Below are 27,149 nucleotides of genomic sequence, written 5' to 3'. Positions count from 1 at the left end.
ATTGTTAAGAGTCTCTTATGGTTTGTTCCCCTCTCTTCTTTTTTTCTTTTTCCCCTTCCCCTATGTTCATCTGTTTTCTTAAAATCCACACGTGAATGAAATCACATGGTATTTGTCTTTCTCTGACTGACTTGTTCATTTAGCATGATAAATTCTAGCTCTGTCCATGTCATTGAAAATGGCAAGATTTCTTTGTTTTTTTGTTTTTGATGGCTGAGTAATATTCATTTATCTATTCTTCAGTCGATGGACATTTGGGCTCTCTCCACCGTTTGGCAGTCTTGTGTCTTTAGAGGACTCACCAGAGGTTGGCAGGCATCACAGATTAAGGGTCACAGTGCCAAATTGTATGTGTCGGTATTGGCTGCCTTGGGGCAGGGTTTCTCTTCCTCTTGTGAGATCTCAACCCAGGGGCCAATGGGGAGGTCAGATACACGCACAGATTCTGCTTTAGGGCACAGGAATCGCTTTTGTTCTACAAAGATATAACCTCAGTTATTAAATCAGCAGTGAACATGATAATAGGTAGAAAATGTTTTCTCTGGCTGGACCGATGCTTCTAAGCAACAACTTCTAGAAGGGCTGATGGACAGCTAGTTGTCTCTGCAAGTCCCTCTCCTGTTAAGTGACTAAAACCTAATTTCATTCAATTCAGTGGGATCTCAGCTTTGTCGAAGCCTCTCCTCAAACCCCCTCCCTAGCTTTCAGAGGCCTATGGAGAACCAAACCCACCAGCTGGGACTGGGAAAGAGGGCAGGATATCTGGTCCTCTATAGTCATCATCAGTTTCTATTGACACCTGCACTGTCGTGTGGTATTGGGTAGAGATCAGGCAAACAGCCATGGCCTCTACAGGCTCTCCAAGCTAATGCCGGCTTGCCCCTCTCCAAGGGCACAGCAAATATTCAGCCACTCTTCGATGGCGCTCCAAGTAGAGACCAGGAAATAAGGCGTATTTAGAGCCATTTCTCTTCTACACTCACATGGAGTGCAGGGGAATTTTAGGACAACTGTCACTTTCCCGAGCTCCAGCAGGACAGGACTGTGTCTCTCAGAGTATTCTTCCAAGTCTGTTGTTCATATAAATGTTTTATGCCCTCAGCCTTTGGGGCTAGATTCTGATATTTCAAAAGCTTTTACTCTGATGACTGCTGCCTCTGCCTTGAATTTCAAAGGTTTGTTTTTAAAACCAAAAAGTTAGGAATTATTGTTTTTGTCTATTGTTCTCCTCTAGGAATCATCTCTGAAGAAATGAATGCCTTACGTTAATGTTTTAGTTCTAATGAAGGGAATATTGAAAATAAGAAATATATTCATATTTTAAAAATTGGCCCATTGTACATACATGAAGCCAGCTATCATCATCTTTTTTTTTTTTTAAGATTTTATTTATTTGTTAGAGAGAGAGAGAGAGCACAAGCAGGCAGAGCAGCAGGCAGAGGGAGAAGCAGGTTCCCTGCTAAGCAAGGAGCCTGATGCAAGGCTCCATCCCAGGATTCTGGGATCATGACCTGAGCCGGAGGCAGACACTTATCCAAGTGAGCCACCCAGGTCCCCCTAGTCTTTTTCTTTTTTTAAGATTTATTTATTTATTTTGGGGTGGAGGGACAGAGCGAGAGTGAGAATCTCAAGCAGACTCCTTACAGAGCTCAAAGCCCGATAAGGGGCTGGATCTCAAGACCCTGAGATCACAACCTGAACTGAAACCAAGAGTCAAATGCCCAACCGACTAAGCCACCCAAGTGCCCTCACAAATCATAAAGTCTTAAAGAACCAAAATGGACCTCTTCCTTTTCAAGATAAAGCGATTCATGATCATAAAATGTGTTTAGGCTAAACAAATCCAGAAACATTATTTTCCTTAAAGATTAACTTCAGAAATTTATTATGCATAAATTCCTGAAAACAAAATATGATCCTAGCTAATTAAAATCAACAAAACCTGCCATGTTCTGCATGGACTTGATACCAGAACCCCAGGATCATGACTTGAGCCAAAGGCAGACGCTTAACCAACAAGCCACCAGGTGCCCTATTGGTAACATTTTAAAAGTGCCATAATGATCCCTAAGTGTTAACCTTTCCTTAGAATAAAAGACAATTACAATAGCACTGTGGAAAAGAAGTATGTAAGTCCCAAAGTGAATCCAACCACATGTGTAATTTTAAGTTTTGTAACAGCCACGCTAAAAAGAGTAAAAAGAATAGTGGTGGGGATGTCTGAGTGGCTCAGTTGGTTGGGTGGCTGCCTTCAGCTCAGGTCATGATCCCAGGGTTCTGGGATTGAGTCCCATATCAGGCTCCTTGATTGGCAGGGAACCTGCTTCTCCCTCTGCCTGCTCTGCCTGCCACTCTCCCTCCCTGTGTGTGCTCGCTCTCTCTCTCTGACAAATAAATAAATAAAATCTTAAAAAATAATAATAACAATAATAGTGGTAGATATGTGTCTTCATACATTTGTCAAAACCCATAGGATGTATAACACCAAGAATCAACCTTCATGTAAACTCTGGACTTGGGGTGACAGTAATGAATCAATACATGTTCATTGATTGTAATAAATGTGCTGCTCAGAGCAGGATGTTGACGGTGGGAGAGCCAGTGCCTATGTTGGCGTCAGGGCTATATGAGAAGTCTCTTAGTTTCTGTTCTATTTTGCTGTGAACTGAAAACTGCTTTAAAAAAAAAAAAAAGTCTGTATAAAACAAAAACAACCCAAAACTCAAAATAAATTTAAAAAGACAGGTGGAATTAATTTCAATAATATTTTACATTCTTATTTTCATACCAAGTCTTTAAAATCTGGTGTCAGCACATTTCAGTTTGGACTTGTTATCTCTCCAGTACTCAAGAGCCACATGCAGCGAGTGGCTACCATGATAGACGGTACAACTCAAGATTTTTGACTCTCCTTTCCTGGGATAGAACTGGGAAGTAAGGTGGGAAGTAAATTCAGCCAGTCAGTTCTGTGACCCATGTTGAAGGTTGTTCATAGATCTCATATAGTTCTGGAGTGTTTAACATCATTCATGGTCTGTCAGGCACTGTATTAGACATTTTAAATATAATATCTTCCTTCCTGTTCTTAAGAAGTCCAAGATAGGGGCGCTTGGGTGGCTCAGTGGGTTAAAGCCTCTGCCTTCGGCTCAGGTCATGATCCCAGGGTCCTGGGATCGAGCCCCACATCGGGCTCTCTGCTCAGCAGGGAGCCTGCTTCCTCCTCTCTCTCTCTGCCTGCCTCTCTGCCTACTTGTGATCTCTGTCTGTCAAATAAATAAATAAAATCTTTAAAAAAAAAAAAAAAAAGAAGTCCAAGATAAACGTAAAGGGAAAAACCGAGACCCAGAGAAGTTAAATGATTTTGCCCACGGTCAGACAGCTAGTTAACAAAATGAGCTACTAATGTGATTAACAGCTAGGGAGTGCAATTGGACTTAGGTGTATCTTAAGCCTATGCTCTTTACACTACATTACATTGCTGCTTTCTATTTCATGGGAAACCTAACTGCTTCTGGTGGTCTGATCAGAGGGAAAAAGGATATAAGATACTGGGTTCATCAAAACACGGTAAGGTAATCCCACAATGGATGTGCTGTTTGTTCAAGCATACTGCCCGAGGGTCAGATCACTTGCCTCAGTGGACAGTCATCAGTAGACTTTCTATATCCTATGCGCTTCCTAGGGTGCCCCCCACCCCCACCCAGAAAGGTTAATGAGCCATATAGTTGGCCAGAAAGTGTTTGGATAAGGGCCACAATTGTCCCTGTTTCTTGACTTCCCCCATGATATAGTGGCTGGTCAGCCATCTTTTGGTGTGAGAGGATCTCAGGCAGCTTCCATTTGATGGCTCATCATCACCACTCAGATTTCAGCCATTCTTCTAACATATCCATCTCCAATATAAATCTTGGTAGCAGAGAAATTGTCTCTACCATCAGGTGCCCTCAACCTCATTACTATATCGATTTACTTGTCCAGAGCAACTTTACTGCCATATCTCATAAGAATTACCTGGAAATAAAGTCATTTTTTATTCTATAGCTAAGAGCTCTCAAGTATTCAGGCATTCTCTTCATGCCTGAGACTCCAGGGATCACCTCTGTGAGTCCACAGAGGTGCAGCCAACCACTCCTGTTATTAGGGACTTGGGATCTTTGAATCGCAACTGAGTCGTCCTTTATGCTCTTCCTCCTTCTTCAGCTCCTTCTGAGTCACTGATTTTTGTTGGGGCGGGTGGATAGTCTTTCCTCTTGGAACTCTTATGGGTTGAACTGTATGTCCCTGCCTCCCCAAATTTCATAAATTGAAGTCCTAATGCCCAGTACCTCAGAATGTGACCATATTTAGAAATAGAAATTATTGTAGACGTTATTTGTTAATATGCAGTCGTACTGGAGTAGGATGGGCCTCTAAGTCAATATGACTAGTGTTCTTATAAAAAGGATAAATTTGGACACACACACACACACACACACACACACGGAGAATTCCATGTGAAAATGAAGGCAGAGATCAAGTTGATGTGTCTACTAGCCCAGAAGTGCCAAAGACTGCCAATAACACAGCAGAGGCTAGGAAAGAAGTATGAGTCAGATTCTCACAAAAGGAACCAACCCTGCTAACACTTTGATCTCAGACTTCTAGCTTCAAGAACTCTGAGACAATAAATTTCTGTTGCTTAAGCCACCCAGTTTTTAGTACTTTGTTATGTCAGCCTAGGAACCTAATACAGGGACCCAGTGGTTGAATGGCCTATCTGCATGGTTTATAATGATCGGTCTACCTATTGAATTATCTTGGAAGTGGTAGCTATTACCTGCATGACCCCATTTTTCCATATGGAAACCTCCTTACAGACCTCTCTTATGACATTTTCTAAGGTGCACAGAGCTAAAGAGATCTGTTTTGCTTGGGACTAAGGAAGTGTCTGAGACATGAGACTTTCAGTTTTAAAATCAGGACAGTCCCAAGCAAAGCAAGATGTGTTGGTCACCTTATACACAGCCCACTTCCTGCCCAGGTCCTTCCAGGGCACAGCTGAACCCAGAGCAACCATCTTAGTCTCCTCAGCTGAGGGGGTTACCACAGGAATTGGGGAATTCTGTGCAGAGGAGTTACATATTGTGGCAGAGGGGTGGAAGCTCTTCAGCGGTCCGGAACTAAAGGTAAGAGGCTCTGAAAGAATGGTGGCAGAGGTGCAGGGAGGGTGTGGAGATGAAGCTGGAAAATGTAATTGGGCCCAATGGCTAAGAACCTCTGACCCCACATTAATAATTGTACATCACTGTGTCCTATAAGAAAACAGGTGGCCTCTCAGACTTTGAAGCAAGAGAGTTGTCATCAGAGAATATGTTTCAGAAGTTATCTTAATTTATATTTTCCCTTTGTAAACTTAAAATAGAGAAAAGAGATATAAAGGGACCTAAAACACATATAAATTACAATATATGGACTTTGTTTGGAACTTGAAAAACGTAAAAGGAAATTGTGAAATAATGTGGGAAATGTAAACACTGGAATTTTAATAATATTAAGGAATTTTAAATATAACCACTGTAGCTGTGGTTATATTTTTTTTAAAGGAGGAGAGAGGGGGGCCCCCCTGGGGACTCAGTGGTTAAGTGTCTGCCTTCTGCTCAGGTCATGATCTCAGGGTCCTGAGAGCACCCGCTCTTCAGGGAGTCTGCTTATCCCTTTGCCCCCTCCCCTTCGTCACCCCCACCCCCCACCGCTCCCTCTCTCTCAAATAAAATCTTAAAATAAAATAAAATAAAAGGAGTTAATTTGGGAACGGAGAGAGGGAGAGAGGCACTTTAATAGCCAGTGGGCCCTCTCAAACATTCCCCACAGTAGCTGTGGTGGTAAGGGGTGGAGGGGGACCTACCCCCAAATTACTTCTTAAACAAAATCTAAATCTGACATTCAAGGCTCTCCATATCTAGATACACAACCATTCCAACACCCGGCAGGAATAACACCCTAACAGGAATAAGTACTTAACAGTCCATCAAAGACACATAGAGGCTACATGTGTCAAAGAGCTTTGGTGGTGAAACTGTCCCTCGGTCCCATTAGGAGAGGGACACTTCAGCAGTGCCCCTCAGATTTTAGGGGAGGTCGAGTTGACCCGGGTGGATTCTTTGCCTGGGAGGCAGCATCTGGTGAGAAAGGATATTAAGAGGCTCACTGAGGGTAAAGAGAAGTGAAAGAAAGAGGTTTCTTTGGTTTAGCCTTGGACTATGCCCTAGCTCTCAGGCGAACTTAGAGTGTGATCCTGGCAGGTCAGTGTCCTCTGTGAGCCTCAGTGACCCCAAATGCAAAGCTCAAGAGGTGGTAAAGGTGTTGTAAGGATCCTTCCTGCTCTGACATCTTCTGACCCGGCACTTGGGGAAAGCTGTCTGCTGGACGCCTCAGCGAAAGCCGACGCACAGCTGGGCCTTAACAAAGAGACGGGGTCTCGGGAATGTTCCCGCCCCCAGCAGGTTTTGGAAACTCCCAGAGGCTGAGGGGCGGGGCTTGAGAGCGCCGCAGCCAATCAGTAAAGGTCCAGGCCGCTGGGGCGGGGTTTCCGCGAGCAGCCGCGGCTGCCAGGCTGGGTCCGAGCATCCCGTGGCTCGAGACCCCCGGCCCGGACATGGCGGCGGTCCCGGCTTCCCGGCGACGTACGCTGCTGCTTCTTCTGGCCGTGGCGGGGGTCGCGGAGGTGGCAGGAGGCCTGGCCCCGGGCAGTGCGGGTGAGTAACTGCTGGAGCAGCGGTTCGGGGCGGTCCAGGGCGGCCGCCTCAGCGCTCCAAGATGGCGCGAGGCAGGGGGCGGGGGTGCGCACGACCCCCCAGACCTGGCCCAAGTCCGGTGACCCAAGGTCGGGAGGTCCCGGGAGGCGGGAGGGGGCCCTGAGACGCGACGAGCGAGGAGACCTCTCCACCCTCGCTCTCTCTGCTCCGAACATCTGCTGCACGGGGAACGGTGACCCGGGTTCGAGGCCTTGCCCTGTCACCCACAGGACAGGGGCCCCCGTATCGACCCTCCCCCCCACAGCGGATTCTGGTCTCTGCCAGAAGTGGTGAAATGCCTTTGCCCAGGACGGTCGCGAGGGTTGGATGGGATTTCCGAGGTGCAGCCGCCTTACCGCAGCCTTGGCCAGTTACTGTAACTTGACCCACGGTTCAGAAAGGCATACCTCAGGCAGCGAGCAGTGATGGGCCCCACAGCCTACCAGGTTCAAGTGTCTGAGAATGGGCCCGAGCCTGCTGAATCTAATTCTCCTGCAGTCCGCAGCGGGTGCACGGTGTTTCCAACGTAGCGCTGGGCTCTGGCGGGAGATTAAAATCAGTAAACCCTGCTTTCTGGGGGCTGTTGAGCTTAAGGAGAGTTGTGTTCTTGCTCTTGAGGAATTAAACCAAGAATGGGTAAGAAATTGTTGAGTGTATCCCACTTTCTGGGCTTTAGGAGTTGATGCCAACTCTTGTTCCTCCCCCCCCCCCCCAGTCTGTAGGAGGTGGGGTACAGCAGGACACAAGCCACTGGGATTCAAGGAATAAGTGTCCAGAGGAGATGGAAGACTGTGCGGAGGGAGGGAGAGAGATGACATCCAAGAGGGTGGGGGGGAAATTGATCCCCCAGTTGCATAAACATTGTAAGATGCCTGGGATTTATACAAGCGAAGTGGTGAATGAAGTCCATTGCCTACAGGGAGAGACACCTAGAACAAGCAAAATCAAACCCAACAAGATTTTAAGATAGCTTACAGTGTTAAAGGTTTTGTTTGTTTGTTAAGACAATAAAGTATTTAAAGAAGAGAGAGAATTGTGTTGGGAACCTAGGATTACATCATTGTAATTGAGTTCTAAAATTTGGCTGTCAGACATCAAAGGAGAGAAAGAATGAGAATATGCTGTGTATTCTTGGCTAAATCAGCTGACCTTTCTGGGCCCCATTTTTCTCATTAAGCTGATCTAAAGCACTTCCAAAGTTATGGCCCATGGAATACTAGTTGTCCATTCTCATCCCACAACCCCTTGATTCTGTGGAGTAATTAAGAATATTTGAGCAAGTTACTTAGCCTTAGTCTTTTTGTGCATTAATATCCACATTTATTTTATATAGTACCTTATGGATTTTATTGTGAGAATTAATTGAAGTAATACTTGTATAGAATTTAGAATAGTGTATAATGAGCACTGAAATGTAACTATTAAATAAGTTTGGGAAACACTGCACATTGTACCCTTCTCTTATAAATTCACAAAACATGTTAGATTCACAATAAAGGGTCCAGGGATTCCTGTAGTAAAGAACCTTGTTTGCTGGGGAATGGGAAAAAGACTTCTAGAGGTATGGAGTTTCTTTTTATGATAATGAAAATGTTCTTAAATTAAGTAGTTGTGATGGTTGCACAACTCTGAATATTTTATTTTAAAAGCAACTGAGTTGTACACTTTTAAGGGTAAAGTTAATAGTACGTGATTGTTAATGTGTAAACTGAGGCATATTAAACATTTTAAGAGTTTATTTGAGCAAAGATTGATTTGAATCAGGTAGCACCAAACAGGAAGTGATAGGAGCTAGAGGAAAGATTTTAATAGAGAAGAGGTAGAAGCAAAGCAAGGAAATTATTTGATTGGCTGTAGCTTAGGGGGATGACTTATTGGGAAAGCCTAGGTGTTTGTGATTGGTTGTCCTTAGATTTCGATTTCTTAGTCTTGAGGCATTATAGGCTTAGGTTTTGCTTAGGAAGGCTACCAAGCCATTAAAACCACCCCAATCTAATGGCCTCCTTGTTTAATTGATTTAACATGATTTATATCTCAATAAAAGTATTATAGGGGCACGTGGGTGGCTCAGTGGGTTAGGGCCTCTGCCTTCTGCTCAGGTCATCATCTCAGGGTCCTGGGATCAAGCCCTGCATCGGGCTCTCTGCTCAGCGGGGAGCCTGCTTCCACCTCTCTCTCTGCCTATTTCTCTGTCTACTTGTGATTTCTCTGTCAAATAAATAAAATCTTTATAAAAAAAAAGTATTATAGGGGCGCCTGGGTGGCTCAGCGGGTTAAAGCCTCTGCCTTCGGCTCAGGTCATGATCTCAAGGTCCTGGGATTGAGCCCCACATTGGGCTCTCTGCTCAGCAGGGAGCCTTGCCCCCCCCAACCCCCACCCTCTCTGCCTGCCTCTCTGCCTACTTGTGATCTCTCTCTGTCAAATAAATAAATAAAATCTTTTTTAAAAAAGTATTATAGAAAGAAGCTTGTTTGCTTATGAACTCTTTTTTGTTCATGATACCTAAAGGACACATTAGAAAATGCTGGGCTAGGGGCTCTTGGGTGGCTCAGTCCGTTAAGGGTTTGCCTTTGGCTCGGGTCATGATCTCAGCATCCTGGGATCAAGCCCAATATTGGGCTCCCTGCTCAGCAGAGAGTCTCCTTCTCCCTCTGCTCCTGCTCGTTCTCTCTCTCTCAAATAAATAAATAAATAAAATTATTTATTTAAATAAAATTATTTTTTAAAAATGTTAGGCTAGTTAATTCCCAAAGGCCCTTCCAGCTCTAAAAATCCATGACAACATATAGTTTGCATTGTTTGAGAAAAAGAGAAATTCTGTTTGAACCAAAAATGAGATTTGTCCCTCTATTAAGTTCTAGGAAACATTTATTGCCTGGTCCTTACATAAAGGACATTGAGTATTACAATGGACAAAAGCTTCCATTGTGAATTTGTAGAAAGTGTGGGAAAAGTTCTTCAATCCTCAATAAAAATTTAGAACAGAATATTAAGTTGTATTTCAGTGAAGGCCTGGCTTTTATTCCTGATCAGACAGTCTTCTTTTTCCTCTCGAAGTCTGGGTTTCCCTATATCCTCTGGTATAAGGCTTTATTTAGAAGTCTTAGCTGTTTTTAGTGATTTTTATTGCTTTTCCTGGGGGTGGAGATGAGGGAATGATATTGCTAGCTCAGTGAAGAAGGGCACACCTTCTTCGTTGGAGGAATGCTACTCTTACTATCCCAGTGTACTTTCCATTGCCAGCACTGCCCTCTCCCCCACTTCTGATATTCTCTTTGAAGGATGGGATGGGACCCTATGCTGTGGTGTCAGGATATGTGTGTCATGGCATCTGATAATAGGTCTGTTTCTATTTAAGATGTTTTGTAATGGTACAAAAAAAGGGAAAGATGAAACATTAAGGGCTAAATTTCAATAAGTTGACATTTAAGGAATTATGTAATAGTCAGCCTAGAATCCTGAAAAAGAATGTAATGAATTTTAAGTTAGAAAAAGCAAACGCCTATCTGGAGGAAAGTAATAAAAAGCAGATTCTCTTCTCAAAGACTTATCTTGGCCCACATTGTGGAAAGAGCTAGGATTGGTGATAGACCAGATATGACAGTTTATTCTGGTATGCTGCTAAAAGTTCCTCTCTCATATCCATAGATTTAAGCAATCTCAGTAACCATACTTTTCACTGCATACCTTTTCTAGAAGGAATTGGAACGATGTCAAGGAGGTAGTTTTTATATACTTTAAGTGTGGTTTTTAAAAGAGCAAAACATCTCACAGAAGTTTGTTTATTCAAAAAACCTGTATTTATTCAGTGCTTGCTAGCTGTCAGGCACTATTCTAAATACAGGATTGCTGCTTTCAAGGAGCTTACATTCTACTGGAGGAGAGATAGACAATAAACAAATAAATAAAATGTGTTTTGATAGTAATAAGTAGGCTGTGAAGGAAACCAGTTGATAAAAGGAGTGTGTGTGTGTGTGTGTGTGTGTGTGTTGGATGGTGGTGGGGAGTGGTTCTTTACACAGTGGTAACAAGAGAGTCCTTTTTGGGAAGGAAAGTTCAGAAGCAAAATCTGAAGACTGAATGTCTAAGAAAAATAGGGTTAGGGACCAGAAAGTGCAGAGGCCCAAAGTCAAGAAGGAACCAGTATGGTTGCAACATGGTGAACAGGAGGGTGGGCTAGGGCTAGCAGTACTGAGCCTTGCAAAAAGCCACATAAGGACTATGGATTTTGGGGCGCCTGGGTGGCTCAGTGGGTTAAGCCGCTGCCTTCGGCTCAGGTCATGATCTCAGGGTCCTGGGATCGAGTCCCACATGGGGCTTTCTGCTCAGCAGGGAGCCTGCTTTCCGCTCTCTCTCTCTCTCTCTGCCAGTCTCTCTACCTACCTGTGATCTCTCTCTGTCAAATAAATAAATAAAATCTTAAAAAAAAAAAAAAAAAAGGACTATGGATTTTATTCCTTGTGCAGAAAGAAACCAATAGACTATTGTGTAAGAAATGTAAGCTTTGATTTGTATTTTAGATCACTCTGGCTGCTGAAAAAAAAATAATTGTAGTGTGGTAGGAGTAACAGCCGGTCTACTGGAAGAAGCCCTTTAAAGTACTTGAAGCAGGAGATAGTGGTCATTTACAGTGAAGTGGTGGTAGAAATAAAAGAGGAGAGATTCAGGATACCACCTGAATCTGATCCCACATGGATTGGATGTGGGAAGTGAGGGAAGGAAAAATTAAAGATTACTTGTAGGTTTTTACCTTGAGCAGTTTATTAAAAAATGATGCCATTTACTGGAGTCTGGAAGTTGGGGAGAGGAGCACAGATTGGAGGAAGGTTGGCACGTGAGCCAAGAAGAGCATCAAATGTTCCGTTTTTGTATGTGTTTAAGATGGATAATAGAAATGACTGCTTAGGTCCATTTCATACCTGTCAGTAATCCATTCAGCAAATATTTGTTAAGCTGTTAATAGTGCCAGATACTGGGATAGGTGCCAGGTATAAAGGGATAAGCAAAAACAGACATGGTCTCTGCTTTCATGGGTTTATTGTTTAGTAGGAAATTCAGACATTAATTATCATATATATGTGTATATATATATCTACATTGCTAACATTATGTGGTTGTATTAGTACATACCCATTTACATTCTAAACATGAAGAATATATCTGAGGAAAATGTGATTTAGTTAAGTATATAGCATGTAATATGATGGATGTTGTAAAGCACACAGATAACATGAAGAAGATGTCAAGAAGACTGTAACATTAAGGGAAACTTTTTGGTCATGCCACTGGGTGCCAAGCCTTTTTACTTTTAGATTCCTTTTTTATAGATGGAGTCCTGCAGCGTAGAATGGACAAAGGAATTATCTAAAATTACTGGCTATTAGCCTCTTTGGGGAGGACCTTAGAAGAGTCATTTGCTTTGGTTATTCCAGCATGATGAATGTCTAGGTTATGGCTCTTTTGACCCCTTAAAGGAACAGAAACCAAGGTGGCTCAGGATTGGGCGGCTAGTCTATAGCACCTAACAGGGAAGCACATGGAAAACCAAAGGTAGGAAATTCAGCAAAGCAGACCTCAGGGACTGCTGTGGGAACTAGAAAGCTGCCAGGAGCTGAAACTACTGTTAAAGACAGTCTCTCTGTACCTTTCATAGCTTCTCTGTGCCTCTCTTACATTTCCCACTCCCCATCTATCAGCTTCCTTTTTTTACTCATCATTTCTGAGCTGCCATAAAACTTCAGCTTCCTTAGCTGCAGCCCTTCTTGACCTTATGGCTTCAGGGCCCACAACCACATGGCCATACACTTCTGTGCCTGAATATATGATTGGGTCCAATTTATCTTTCGACTTAGGCCAAAACCTTGTATGATGTTGCTAAATTATTGATTGGTCACTGTGTGAAGTGTGATACTGGAGTGTCCCAGTGGGAGAAATACAACTTTTTTTAGTTTTTTTTCTGATAAATTCATTGTATAACTAAGAAATTTTTACTTATTAACCAATGAATATCATCTTTTGAGCTGAGCAGTATGCCAAGTGGATACAAGAAGTTTACAGTCAAATTGGGGATACCATAAGTACACACATGAAGTAATTAGAGAAGATTTAAATGTTAAAGTTGCCAGTTCTGACTAGACTATCAGGACTTTCAATAATCAAAAAATCAACAGGGCTTAGAGTTATTGGAGAGTTGAGGTAGGATTTAAGCCTTGAAAGATGTTCTGGATTTAGGACAGCAGCGAAAGGGCACTAAACATTTCAGTCAGAAGGCTGTGTTCATGGCAACTGTAGGCTTTCCTTGTTAAAAAATAATAGAAAGTCAGGGAAGGTAAAGTTATAAGAAGACTTTGAAAGTTTAGAACTGGAATAGCAGGAGGCCATTGTGGGCCCTTTATTAGAAGAGTGACATCATGAAGGGTCTGTCTGGTAGTCATACCTGCAATAGAATCAGACGAATATAACTGGCTGTTTTGTCACTGTAGTACAAGGGAAGCAGTGGAGAGGGTATCTGTAATTTGCCAATGATTAAGAAAAAATATTTATCTCTCTAGATAGATAAATAAAGCAGTATGATGAAATGTTAGCAATGTTGAACCCAGGTCATGGGTATATGGGTGGTCACTTTTGTTTGGCTCTTCCTTAGCTGATGATACATTTTATATAGAAACACAAATACCACATATTTTTAAAGGAATAAATGTAACAATTGCAAGAATGGGCTTTTAAGTTGAAGATATAGTTGTCATTTAAATGTTTTAAAAGTGTCCATTTCCAGGCTGTTTTGAAAAAAAAAAAATGTGATTAAAAATAAGACGAGTTTTTTTTTTTATTATTAACACATCTTGGTTTTTTTAGAATGACTTTTTCTAGTATCAGCTCAGATGTAGTTTTTTTCCCTCCTCAACAGTGTGGGATATATATATATTCTGTTTTAGTAATTAATTCTTTAGGAAGACCTTAATTAGGGGGAATCTTTGTTTTCTTTAAAAAAGAAAGCAGGAATGGCTTTTCATTAAATTGAATTATAGCTTTTAAGAGGTTTCTGTGGCAAAATTCCTTTTAACTTCAAAAATCCTATAATTCTATGAATATTTTAGTTTTAGATTAGAGTATTTGTTTTTTTAAGTGCTGGTTGGTCTTAGAAGTTGCATTTTTCCCTTGTGGCTGGAGCATGTGCTTCCTGCTAACTTGCCTATCTTTAGTACACATGTGGCCCAAACTGTTAGACCTTGATGTTTCTAATTATTGGATAATTCTGCTTGCATATTTCTAGGTTACACTGATGTCTTCTTAAAGCCAATATACATGGCTTTTAGCAATCTCTTTGGTTTTTATTAATTTTATAATTACAGACTTGGAATGAGGTGCAAAATATCCATATGTCTTTAATGAGGATAATACCTGGGCTTTTTATTTTCATCATGTCAATATCAAGTTTATTTTTAACTAATTTATCTTTATCTGTTCAATTCCATTTCTTGAGAATAAGAGTTTTAAACTATTTTTCTTGAAGAACAAGAAATTAGATTAGAATCAAATTATAAAAACAAAACATTTTTCTAAAATTGTCTTATATAAAAACATTAGGCCTTGGAGAGTTTTTTTGCACTCTAATTGTTAAATGACCCAATTAATCCATTTTAATAGCTCTAAAAAAGACAAAGACCTTTAGTTGCCACATTAATTGCATTTGAATCCCTTCTCCCCATGTGAAGGGGTGGCATGTGAATTGATGTCTATTTGTAGACTTTTATTTCTTGAAAAATATGTACTGTTAAAGATTGTAAAAAGTTTTGTTGTTTCAAGGAAGAAAAATGTGCACCAATGTAATAATGGTTAAGGTTAAGGATTGGATATGGAAAATATGATGGAACATAGGTCCCCTAGCCTGTTCGTGGAGTGTGGCAGTCCTCTCAAGGGAGGAAATGTACTATTAGTGAGGAATGCTCTGTTGGGAGGGGGAAGGGAGTTATTACCAGAAGACTTTGGGCTGCCCTCTGTGATCCCATATTGTCAGAATTATCAGAAGGCTTTAAGAGGGGCCCCTGCGTGGCTCAGTCATTGGGTGTCTGCCTCTGGCTTGGGTCATGATCCCGAGTCCCGAGTCAGGCTCCCTGCTTGGTTGGGAGCCCGCTTCTCCCACTCCTACTCCCCCTGCTTGTGTTCTCTCTCTCTCTCTGTCTGTCAAATAAATGAATAAAATCTTTAAAAAAAAAAGGGGATGGGAGCTTTTGAAAGACTAGAAGGAAATACGTCAAAATGTCAGCATAGGTTCTGGCAAGACAGTGGGAGTATAGATCATTTTTCTTCTTATTTTCCAAACTTTGGGGTTTCTTTAAAAAAAAGAATTATTTAAAAAATTTAATTTTGGTGGTCACTACTTTGTATATTTGACCTTAACTATTAAACAGGGGGAAATGGGCTTTTATAATTTTAATAAAACTTTCCATTGTTATTCGACTTTTAATTTTAATTATAACACATTTTGCTTCTGTTCTAAATAGACCTTTGCTCCAAGAAACTGTTTTACAAAAGTCCCTAGGCCCAAATCAGACTCTTGTCTGCCTGGTTGTTTACTTTTGCTAAGCTTGTGCTTATTGGGACCATATGTTATCCTGAGTTATCTTTGCTCATGATCAGCTGGATTTTTTTTTGCCCTCAAATAACCTTTTTGTTAGAAGATGGTAGAAAGTGGCAACTTCTTCAGCACTTCAAAAGAGCACATCATTATCACACGAGAGAGCCTTTTTTTGGTTTGGTTTGGTTTTTCTTTTTCCGATCTGCCTTTCCCATTGTAATGCATAATAAGACTGGGGACATAACAGGAATTTTAGAAGATGGGGGGAGCATGGTGTGGCATGACAAGGAGAAGGGGTGTTTTTTTGTTTGTTTTTGAGAAGGGGTGTTTTGAGAAAGCCTCATGAGTGATTCCCCCCCCCCCCCCACCATGCACCCTGTTTTATGGAGAACAATTTCCAGTTTTGAATTTAGAAGCCTTGTTGGTGAGATCTAAAGAGCTCTTTGTTTATTCATCCATTCATTCATTTTCCCCCAATACAGATCCTACCTTCAATCAAAAAAGCTCTGCTTTTGTCTAATTTGAGTACTGAAATTTTGTAGATTGTATTTGAAGAGATAATATTGCAAATTTATATTTTAAACCATTGTATCAGATACAGCTGCCTGAAATGTAACATTCTCATCTTGTCTCCTTTGACAGCCCCTGATCAATCCAGCTGTATCTTTTTTCCACTTAGGTACACTGTAGAATAATATCATCTCTCTGCTGTTTATTTCCGTAGCCCATTTATGCATTTCCTGGCCTGTAATGCTGCTTGGCAATGTTTCTCCTTTTCTCTGATTTGTTGTTTCTCAAACTGGCATTCTGAAATGTTAGTAAGTGCCATGAAAAAAATGCTGTGCTCTGAGAAGTCTGTCTACTTAGATCTCTTTTGGGGAGATTAGTAATGTGTAAGCATATTAAAGGCTTTGCGAAGTCCTACAATAAGGAATTCTCTTTAACTTTTTAAAATTCATTTCCCAGTTTGTTTGAACATGAAACGTTTTCTCCTGAGGGATAGATATTAACAACTCATGAGTAGAATACAAGTTTGAGAAACATGTTTATAGTTGCCTCCTTTCTCTGTTCTCCAAAGTGACTGCTCCACACTTCCACAGTTTCACCTCAAGCCCCCAACCCCATCTCAGCTGTTTTTGTTTTCAGACCTAATCTGTGTTTCACTGAGAAAATGGAGGCTATCAACTTCCCTCATAATTTATTAGTGTCCTTATATCCTTTTCTTGTCTAGACTTTGTTTTACCATCAGACTATATATAACCTGCATAAAGTCAGAGAATATAACATTTATTCACTATTGCACCCCTTGCCCCGAATTCAGTGCCTTTTCTTTTTCCTTTTCTTTTCTTTATTTCTCTTCTCTTCTCTTTCCTTCCTTCCTTCCTTTCCTTCTTTCTTAAGATTTTATTTATTTGAGAGAGAGAGAGAGCACATGGAGGGGGAGAGGGAGAAGGAGAAGCAGACTCCCCACCAAGAAGGGAGCCTGATGCGGAGCTCAATCCCAGGACCCTAGAATCATGACTTGAGCCAAAGGCAGACACTTAACTGACTGAGTTAAGATTTTATTTATTTATTTATCTATTTATCTATTTATTTATTTATTTTAGTTATCTCTGTCTCTACAGAGATCACAAGTACACAGAGAGGAAGGCAGGGGGGTGGGAAGCAGGCTCCCTGCTGAGCAGAGAGCCCGATGTGGGGCTTAATCCCAGGTCTTGGAGACCATGACCCGAGCCGAAGGCAGAGGCTTAACCTGCTGAGCCTCCCAGGTGCCCCCCTCAGTTCTTTTTCTTAAACCCATATCTCTTTCCAGCAATCACCTCATTTCTCTAATATTCTGTTTCAGCCACAGCTCTGTGTATGAAAGTTCAGTTCTGGCACTAACCCCCAGAATTAGAGCAGACTCCACAAGTTACAGGGCATGGTCCCCAATAAGACAGCACTTATCCCAGACACCAGCCACACTTAGGCAGTCTCTAGGCCACCCATACTTTTGAACAACTAGCTATATAAATTCAGGCTTCCCATGACCACCTCAAAATCAGTAATTCACTAGAATGATGTATAGAGCTCAAGGAAGCACTATAGTTATGATTGCAGTTTTATTATAAAGGATAAAATTAGGAGGACCAGCCGAGTGAAGAGCCACACAGGGTGAGGTCTGGGAGGAAATGCAGAGCTTCTGTGCCTTCTGTGCCTCATGGGATCAGTGTGTATCACCTTCCTGGCATATCCGCATCTTCAGCAACTAGGAAAGATCAACTTAGCTGCAGTATCTAGTGTTCATTGGGATTTCATCACATAGACATGATTGATTGGATTGTTGGCCATATGGTTGAACTCGATCTCCATGTCCAGTCTTGCTAGAGGTTGGGCTGCTGTCATGTGGCTCAAATCTTCTAAAGTCATCTAATCTTCTAATCTTCTAATCAAATGGCTGGTCTTTTCTGACATACTGGCCCCTCTCCTAAAGTTATCTAGGCGAGACATTTGGAAGTGGGGGGTGTACCTCATTGGCATAACAAAGATAAACCTCTTACTCTAGAAATTTCAAGTATTAGAGTCTTCATCCCAGGACTCAGGGAAAAAGGCCAACTACAAATGGGGAGGGAGGATTTTTTCTTCCCTTGATCCCGCATCCTCCTGTAACCACTACTCTCTTTTTCCCTCCCATTTCTTGTCTCTTTTTTTTAAAGTTTTATTTATTTGAGATAAAAAGCGTGCGCAAGAGGGATGGACAGAGTGGGGGAGAAAGAGAGAACCCCAAGCAGACTACCCACTGAGCACAGAGCACTGCTTAGGGCCTGAATCCCTGAGATCAAGACCTGGGTGGAAACCAAGAGTTGGATGCTTAACTGATTGCATCACCCAGGTGCCCCTTTTCTCCTGTTTCTGCCACACTTAATGAGAGCCATTGTTTGTTGTTTATACTTCCTCATCTCTGGTTTACTACTTAATATCATCCACTTGTAGCTCCACAGAAAGTACCTTGTGAAGATTATTAAGTGGCTTCCTAATTGATAACTCCGTTTCCTTTTTTTGAGTTTTCAATCTAACCTGTATGTTTTGGTACATGACACTGTTCCCTCTTCTGTAATGCTACTCTCTTGAGGCTGACCAGCCTGTCTGACTGTTCCATCTCAGTGTTTTTTCTTATTTCTTCCCATGTCACAGACTTTGTGTTCTTTAGATTTGGTGCTATGATTTCTCACTACTAACTCTCCCTAGGTAATGTCTTTCATTTCCATATGTCTCCTTTATGTGGATGACTTTCAACTTGGATCTTTCAGCTTGGCTTTACCTGCAATCCAGGTTTAGATTTCTGACTTCACTGCTATTCCATCTGGATGTCCTATAGGCCTTAAATTTAACATATCCCAAACAAAATTTACTACCTTTTTTTAAATCACTTAGTCATACATTGTAGATATAAGAATAGAATATAGCCTATAAGGTAATTATAAGGATTGAATGAGATCATGCTTAAAGCAAACTTAGTAAAATTCTGGTGCATAGAAAGTACACATGACAGTCTCCGTTATTAGCCTGCAAGATTCTTGAGGGCAGGGACCATGTGCTCAGACAGCACTGTCCTTGGTTTGTAAATGTTTGTTAAGTTAAAATAATAATAATAATAATCTGTTGAAAAAATATTTTTTGTAGCCATTGGATTTAGTTTAATAGTCTTGTTTATTTAACAGTGGGCAACATCTGGTGTTTATTTTTTCTCTTAGGTGCACTGTGTTGTAATCATTCAAAGGATAATCAGATGTGCCATGATGTATGTGAACAGGTAAGCTTACATAATAATTGTTGAGGTTATGTGACTGTTTATTAAGTATAGTTTTGGAGAAATCTGCTGGACAGCACCTTAACCAAGTCATCACAGTTCACATCACCAATAATGGAAAAAATTAATATGTGTCTGCTGACATAATGCACTGAAATGAAGCACAGCATCTTAAGTAGCATTCCTGTCAAAAATACATAACCCAGGGGCGCCTGGGTGGCTCAGTGGGTTAAAGCCATTGCCTTCGGCTCAGGTCATGATCCCCAGGGTCCTGAGATCGAGCCCTGCATTGGGTTCTCTGCTCAGCAGGGAGACTGACTCCCCCTCTCTCTCTTTGCCTGCCTCTGTGCCTACTGGTGACCTCTGTCTGTCAGATAAATAAATAAAATCTTAAAAAAAAAAAACATAACCTGAATCATGAGGAAACAATAGGGCAAATCAAGATTGAGGGATATTCCTCAAAACAATAGCCAGTACTCTTCAAAGTTGTCAGGGTTAAGAAACTTGCAGATTAAAGGGAACTACAGCTATATGACAACTAAATGCAATATCCAGTCTTGGACTGTATCCTGGAATTTTAAAAAATAAATTGCTGTAAAGGACATTATTGGCTAAATTGGTGAAATTTGAATATGAGCTATAATAATAATGAATCAGTGCTATGATCCTAAATTTGGTGATTGTATGACAGTGACATAGGATAGTGTCCTTTTTCTTGGGAGATAGTTGCTGGGAATTAGAATGAATGACCATATCTATAATGAATCCTAAAACGTTTCATCAAAATAGCAATAATATCTGTATATGTAGAGAGAGTTAAAGCAAGTGTTGCAAAATGTTAATAATGAGTAACTAGATGAAGACTATGTGAGTGTCCTATACTATTCTTGAAACTTTTCTGTAGGTTTGAATTTTTCTGATTGAGCCTCTTAAGTTCCACTGAGACAATACCTGTGCATAAAGTCTTTACTTTCTTTCATCACCTTGGTTGTGCAGTTCTGGTGTTGGCACTTGAGAACAAATGGCCTCCAGTATCTTTTTTTTTTTCTTTTTAAAGATTTTTATTTATTTATTTGATAGAGAGAGATCACAAGTAGGCAGAGAGGCAAGCAGAGAGAGAGGGAAGCAGGCTCCCTGCTGAGCAAAGAGCCCGATTTGGGGCTCAATCCCAGGATCCTGAGATCATAACCTGAGCTGAAGGTAGAGGCTTAACCCACTGAGCCACCCAGGAGCCCTGACCTTGAGTATCTTTTGAAGAGTTTTCAATAATGTATATTTTGTTACTTCCTAGAATTTAGAGAGCTACCTAACTGGAATTAAAACTTCTCTCAAACAATGTTAGGAGTTTATTTATTTATTTATAAAAATTTTATTTATTTATTTGAGAGAGAGAGCTCATGCATTCATGAGCAGGGGAGGTGGGCAAGAGAGGCAGAGGGGGAGGGAGGGGCAGAGCAGACTCCTTGCTGAGTGTGGGGTATGATGGGGGGTTAGGGGCTGGATCCCACAACCTGAGCTAAAACCAAGACTTAGCTGCTCAGCCAACTGAACCACCCAGGTACCCCCTCAAACAGTTTTTTGAATTTAGAAAGATTTTGCAAAACACTCTTTTTAATTATAAAACAAGATAGCGACTCAGCTCATGTAAGTACATAATTCATGTCAAAACACTATAGCAGATTAAGTTTTCTGCAAATGTATTATCAGAACAATAGCTTTTTTTTTTTTTTTTTAAGTAAAATCCATGCTTTTTAATGTACGGTTTTGATTATGTAACTAACACCATAATACACCAATTTTATCAACTCCTCCCAAATTCTCCTGTGCCACAGTGTAAACAAGCCCTTCCTCTCCCCCGGCCCCTCCCCTGGAAACCACTGATTTATTTTCTGTCCCTTTTTCAAAATGCCATATAAATGTAGCCTTTTGAATACAGCTCTGTCAGCATAATGTGTTTCAAATTCGTACATGTTATATGTGAATCCATAGTTCATTCCTATGTATGGCTGAGTTGTAGTCCACGTGGCTGGCTGGTATGCTATAGCCATTCCCAGGGGAATGCATTCTATAGACCATCAGTTTATCCATCTAGCAGGGCATTAGGACATACAATCATTCTGAGATTGAGGCTGGTAGGGTTGTAGGATCCAGCTTTTAAAAGCAAAAATGGCTCTTAGATGGTATCATCATAAGGGAGCTAAAGCACTGCTTTCCTGACTTTGCTTATTTGGTGAATAAATCTGGCCGTTTATCCTGTAGAGTTTCTCACAATCTGAATTATGCTATTTGCCACTCCATGGTATCATTTATTTTGTTCCCCTGTCCTCTATATTGCTTAGTAATTGGTAGGTAGATTTAGAGCAGAGCTATCCAATAGAGCTTTCTGCAGTGATGAAAATATTCTATATTCTATATCTGTGTGATCCACTATGGTAGCCACTAGCTACATGTGTCAAGTGAACATTTGAAATGTGTTTAAAGACAGATGAATGGATAAGGAAGATGTGGTATATACACACATACACATACATACACAGTGGAATACTATGCAGCCATCAAAAAACCCCAAATCTTGACATTTGCAATGACGTGGTTGGAACTAGAGGGTATTAAACTGAGTGAAATAAGTCAGTCAGAGAAAAAGAATTATCATATGATCTCTCTGAGGAATTTGAGAGGCAGGGTGCGGGTCGTAGGGGAAAGGGAGGGAAAAATGAAACATGATGGGACCAGGGAGGGAGACAAACCATTAGAGACTCTTAATCTCAGGAAACAAACTGAGGGTTGCTGGAGAGTAGCAGGGTGAGAGGGATAGCGTGGCTGGATGATGGACATTGGGGAAGGTGTGTGCTATGGTGAGCACTATGAATTATGTAAGACTGATGATTCACAGACCTGTACCCCTGAAACAATACATTATATGTTAATTTTTTAAAAAATTAAAAGTTAAAAAAAAAAGAATGTGTTTAAAGAGGTCGAGAAGAAAGAGAAAAAGTTTGGGAAACTGAATTTTAAATTTTATTTAATCATAATTGATTTAAGGTTAAATTTAGATAACCACACAAGGCTAATAGTAACCTAACAAGACAGGTCCAGAAGCTTGATCTGATTCAGGTTAGGTTTTGCTTTATTTTGGTTTTGTTTATTAGTTCAGCAGGTCTTACTCATAATGTTAACTGTGTCTGATTGCTTCTTTTTGAAATTAACATTATAGTCATTATTGATAATCATTATTGATAATTGCCTAAATGCATAATTCACTAATGGTTGCAAAATGGTGATATTCTAGCTCTTGTCACATATTAACTATATTTGGTAGTTTGGGAGAAAAACTGTAAGACTGACAGTCTAACTGGAGATAAATCCTTTTTCATTGCCCTTAGCATTCATGGATTTCACAGTCTTAACTATTTGCAGGTAACCATGAAGTTCTATCCCATATATAATGGCTTATAATTTACTGAGACATCAAGTTGTAATTGTAGTAATTAAAATTCTGTTTGGAAGAGAGCCACCAGTTAGCCTGGTGAATGAACTGGTCACCTCCTCAGCATCTTTATTAAAAATGGCTTTGTCTCTATTTAATGGTATTTTATGGAAGTTTATGCTGTAATGCTATTCATAGACTTGTTGTTCACTAACAAGAGTAAGACATAATCTGTTTTACATTGTTGTCAGTTGACTAACAGCGGTTTGTAGAACGGTTTAGAATAAACTTATCTTTTTTTCTTTTCTGTTTTCTTCTTTTTCTCCTTTGTCCTCCAACAGATTTGGTAGCATGGTTTTTTCCATTTTTGGTCATTAGAAAAGGTCTAGACTTGCATATATGAACTTTCTTGATTATTTGCCAAACTAACCAACTTTTAAGAGATGTTACCTCAGCTTAATTTAGATCTTTCCAAAGGTTTCCCACTTATAAAAGGAAGTTGGAAAATAGACAACTGATAAGTATAGAGGACAAATTTTACATCATCTTATTTCTTGCAGAAAAATGCCACAAAAACTTTTTTTTTTTTAAATAGATATTCTCCTCAAAAAGTGAATCCCGACTAAAGCATCTGTTACAGCGAGCCCCAGATTATTGCCCTGAAACAATGGTAGGTTTTGTTTAACTTAAATCTTTTGTCTAAATGAAGCCATCTAATGAGTTAACTTCTAGATTCAGGAAAATTTTCAAAATGATTTGGGTTTGTGACCAGATTAAAATGTTAGATTTAACTAGGTATTTTAAAAAGATCATCACACAAATTGCTAGGTAGAATATTGCTTTTCATCTTTTATTGTTTATCCTATGATGTAGGTATAAAAATAATACTAAATATAAATGTATTACAGTCTTTAAATTTCATAATAACCTTTTATTTGGAATTTGGAATTTTACTTATTTTGATAATGTTCTTAGATATTGTTATTAGATAACATTATTTTGATAATATTATGAAAACCATAATAACTATATCTTACATTTATTTTGAATTTGAAAAGTTAAATTTGGGATAAGGGGAAATGTGTGACTTCTCATTATTCCTATCTTCCCAGTTTTTGGTGTATTGTAGATATATTGCTTGTATGTCTGAATCATGTAACTTAAAAATCTTTACAGTGCTTGATCCATCCTCAGTGTTCAGGACACTGGTGGGCCAGACTACAGAATATGAACTTACATGAGACAGACTTTTTAGATGTGGTGACTTGCATTATATGAGGGGTGAAAACTTGATCAAAAAATTCTGACAGTTACATTTACCTTTACTTGCTCTATAGACACTTCTGTCTTTATGATTAGAAACAGTGATTCCAATAAGCATCCTGAGTACCCAGACTCATTGTTAGTGCTCTTAGATGGGAAGACAGCGAGCAATATTTTTGCATCTCAGTTTTATTTTTTCTTCCTTCAATAGCTGCTTGATACTCATATAGTCTAAGAACACTGACTACATAGAAACAAACATAATCAAATTAGCTGTACATAATTTCTGTATAAATTATCATATTTAGGAACTGGTTATATAAAAGCTTTTTGGTGATTACAATTTTAGGTTGAAATTTGGAGTTGTATGAATTCATCTTTGCCAGGTAAGCAAAGAAGTATAACATTTATTTAGCACTTTATCTTTAAAAACTTATTTTGTGATTGTAAAATCTTTGTCATAGTCCTGAATCGTAATGTATTCCCTTGAATTCCTATCTTCACTTTCTTGTAGTCACCCAAATTTTCAGATGTATAGTTTATTCTCATTCACTCAATCATTGACTATATTCTTGTCTCTACTTCTTCCATTCTAGTGAAACTGGTCTTTGAAAGAGCACTAGGATCTCACGATACTTAAAATCATACGGACTTTTCTCAGTATTCACTCCCTTTGACTGCCCTGCAGCACCTGGTACTGTGACTGCTACATCCTTATGACTCCACCTTGGCCTCATGCATGACCTTATCCTCTCCTGCCTTCCCTCTCCACTTCCCTCTCCCCATTAAAGACCTTGGTTTTTCATGTGTGTGGTCCTCTTCTCTTCTCTCTCCACACTTACCTGGTAATTGCTTTCCTTCCCAGAACTGTTAACTAGTCAGCCTCGGGAAGACAGCCTTCAAATCTAAGTTGTCACTCACAACTTCTAGACACAGCACCAGGATGGATCTCTGCATCCTGGTAACATCTGAAGTATAAATTTAAAACCAAACTCAGAGGGGTGCTTGGGTGTCTCAGTGGTTAAGCCTCTGCCTTCAGCTCAGGTCATGATCTCCAGGTCCTGGGATCGAGCCCCACATCGGGCTCTCTGCTCGGCCCTCTGTCTGCCTTTCTACCTACTTGTGATCTCTCTGTTTGTCAAATAAATAAATAAATCTTAAAAAAAAAAAAAAAAAAAAAAAAAAAACAGACTCATAAATCCCTGTCTTGTGAATGACACTGGACTGGAATCTCTCAAGTTATCTTTGATTGCTTTTTCTTTTTAACCCCATTGACTCTGTCCAGGGACAAAGTCACAAGTAGGCAGAGAGGCAGGCAGAGAGAGAGGCGGGGAAGCAGATCCCTGCTGAGTGGAGAACCTGATGTGGGGCTCGATCCCAGGACCCTGGGATTATGACCAGAGCCAAAAGCAGAGGCTTTAACCCACTGAGCCACCCAGGCACCCCACTATTTTGAATGTAATAATCCTTATGCCCTTTTTTGTTTGCATGTTAAGTTAAATTGGAAGCTTAGCCTCAGATTCACAGTTGTAAAGTGAGGAGGCCTCTTCTTGCTTTCCTTAACCTATGTGTCCTCTAGAGACACTGTCTACCCAAGAGTGAGAATGATGTAAAGAGAGTTTAGGGTGGGCAGAGAGAAAAGAAAAAACAAAGCACCTGATAATTATGTTGTGGGGGCTCTGAGAAGACTGACAGCATTGGAAGTAATGGTGGGAGGAGGGCCTTAATAAATTTGAGGCCCTGCTATCTCAGCTAATTTTCCTATGGACACCTGCTTTGACTTTTAGTAAGATCGGCGAACCAGTTTGGCATGCCATTTATGTTTGTTACTGCTTATGACCAAAACATTTGAATATTTTGTTTTTTAAGGTGTCTTTAAGAAGTCTGATGGCTGGGTTGGCTTAGGCTGCTGTGAACTGGCTATTACCTTGGAGTGTCGACAGGCATGCAAGCAGGTAATACTGGGCAGTCCGACTCATAAACTGCGTGGCATACAGTGTGAGTATTAGCTTTGTGTATGTCTTGGACTTTGCCCACTTCATACCTTTGGAGAGGTGACCCATAAAAGTTGCCCATTTAGTATTTCTTACGTAGACCACTTCCTTTTAGACTTGCTGCTTTCTCAGTTATGGCTGCTGCATGTAAGACCTTCAGCCTTTTCTTATTCTTTCTTCTCTTAGCCATGCAAGAGAGAAGAAAGAATATTATAGGAACTGAAGCCTTTTGTATTCTGCCTGTGGTGATACTTAGTCCATGCTGAGTGACTACAAATGTTTGTATAAATTTAGAGTATGCTCGGATGAGAGCAGATGACTCAGTTGGCTTATTTAGCTTTCATCTTTCCTTCTCTCTTTTATCATGTTCAGAGTTTATCCTGATCATGTTTTTATATCCCTTCTCTGCTCCTAAGGTGAGCACGACTCCAGCAGTGAACTATGACTTCTCTTTGATTGGATAGATCTCTGGTCCAATTCAAGTTAGGCCCCTGAGCTCTTCTTCACTGTGTGTATTTTCACACAGTGAAATTTCACTGTGTGTGGTTTCTCAGAGTGCTATGGGAAAACTGGTCTCCTAGCTGCTCATACTCCCAAATGGTGAGAGTAGATGTAACTGGGAAATTTAGGTGGACTGGAAACCACAGCTCGAAAGCCTTCTCTTATTTTCTTCTTTTAATGACTGGTCTCTGGCCCAGAGTCCTTGAGACATGGTGGCACCTTTACTTTCATTCAGACCACTGTACTATTTAGCCTGAGCAAAGCTCACTGAGCAGCACACAGCCTAGCAATCAGCTGCTCTGCTCCAGCAGATGAAGCTGAAGTTGCAGTTGAGATGAAGCTGAGTTGCAGAGGATTTGAACTGTAATGGGTCTAGGGGGACATAAAGAGAATTACATAAAAATAACTTTTTTTTTTTTTTTTTAGATTTTATTTATTTATTTGACAGACAGAGATCACAAGTAGGCAGAGAGGCAGGCAGAGAGAGAGAGAGAGAGAGAGAGGGAAGCAGGCTTCCTGCGGAGCAGAGAGCCTGATGCGGGGCTCGATCCCAGGACCCCGAGATCATGACCGAAGCCGAAGGCAGCAGCCCAAACCACTGAGCCACCCAGGCGCCCCTAAAAATAACTTTTTTTACTTGCCTGGCATAACCTTTCCCTCTTTAGTTGCTCCGTCCATTACATGTGGATCTTTTCTGAGGAGATTGACTCATAAATCAGTATGAGAATTTAGAATATAAAGTGTTAAAGAATAAGCAGAATATAAATGCCCTGGCAGAGCTTCACAAGAAAATTTGCCACAAAGTGAAATTCAACTAAGAAA

At 40.4% G+C, this 27,149-nt stretch overlaps 1 protein-coding gene across 1 annotated transcript in view; it reads left to right on the top strand.

Moving 5' to 3' along the window:
* The first annotated feature begins 6,558 nt into the window (after positions 1-6,558).
* RECK (reversion inducing cysteine rich protein with kazal motifs) overlaps positions 6,559-27,149 on the top strand; it is a 75,790-nt gene continuing 55,199 nt past the window's right edge. The window contains exons 1-5 of the mRNA XM_059142550.1: positions 6,559-6,734; positions 19,087-19,145; positions 23,165-23,239; positions 24,182-24,218; positions 25,702-25,787. Of these exons, the coding sequence (XP_058998533.1) occupies positions 6,635-6,734; positions 19,087-19,145; positions 23,165-23,239; positions 24,182-24,218; positions 25,702-25,787 (357 nt within the window). The 5' untranslated portion in view covers positions 6,559-6,634. The remainder of the gene's footprint in view (positions 6,735-19,086; positions 19,146-23,164; positions 23,240-24,181; positions 24,219-25,701; positions 25,788-27,149) is intronic.

The sequence above is a fragment of the Mustela lutreola genome, chromosome 12 (genome assembly GCF_030435805.1).
Source record: "Mustela lutreola isolate mMusLut2 chromosome 12, mMusLut2.pri, whole genome shotgun sequence".
NCBI lineage: Eukaryota > Metazoa > Chordata > Mammalia > Carnivora > Mustelidae > Mustela > Mustela lutreola.
Note: the sequence above shows the minus strand (reverse complement) of the source record. Positions and strands in the feature narration are given on the sequence as shown.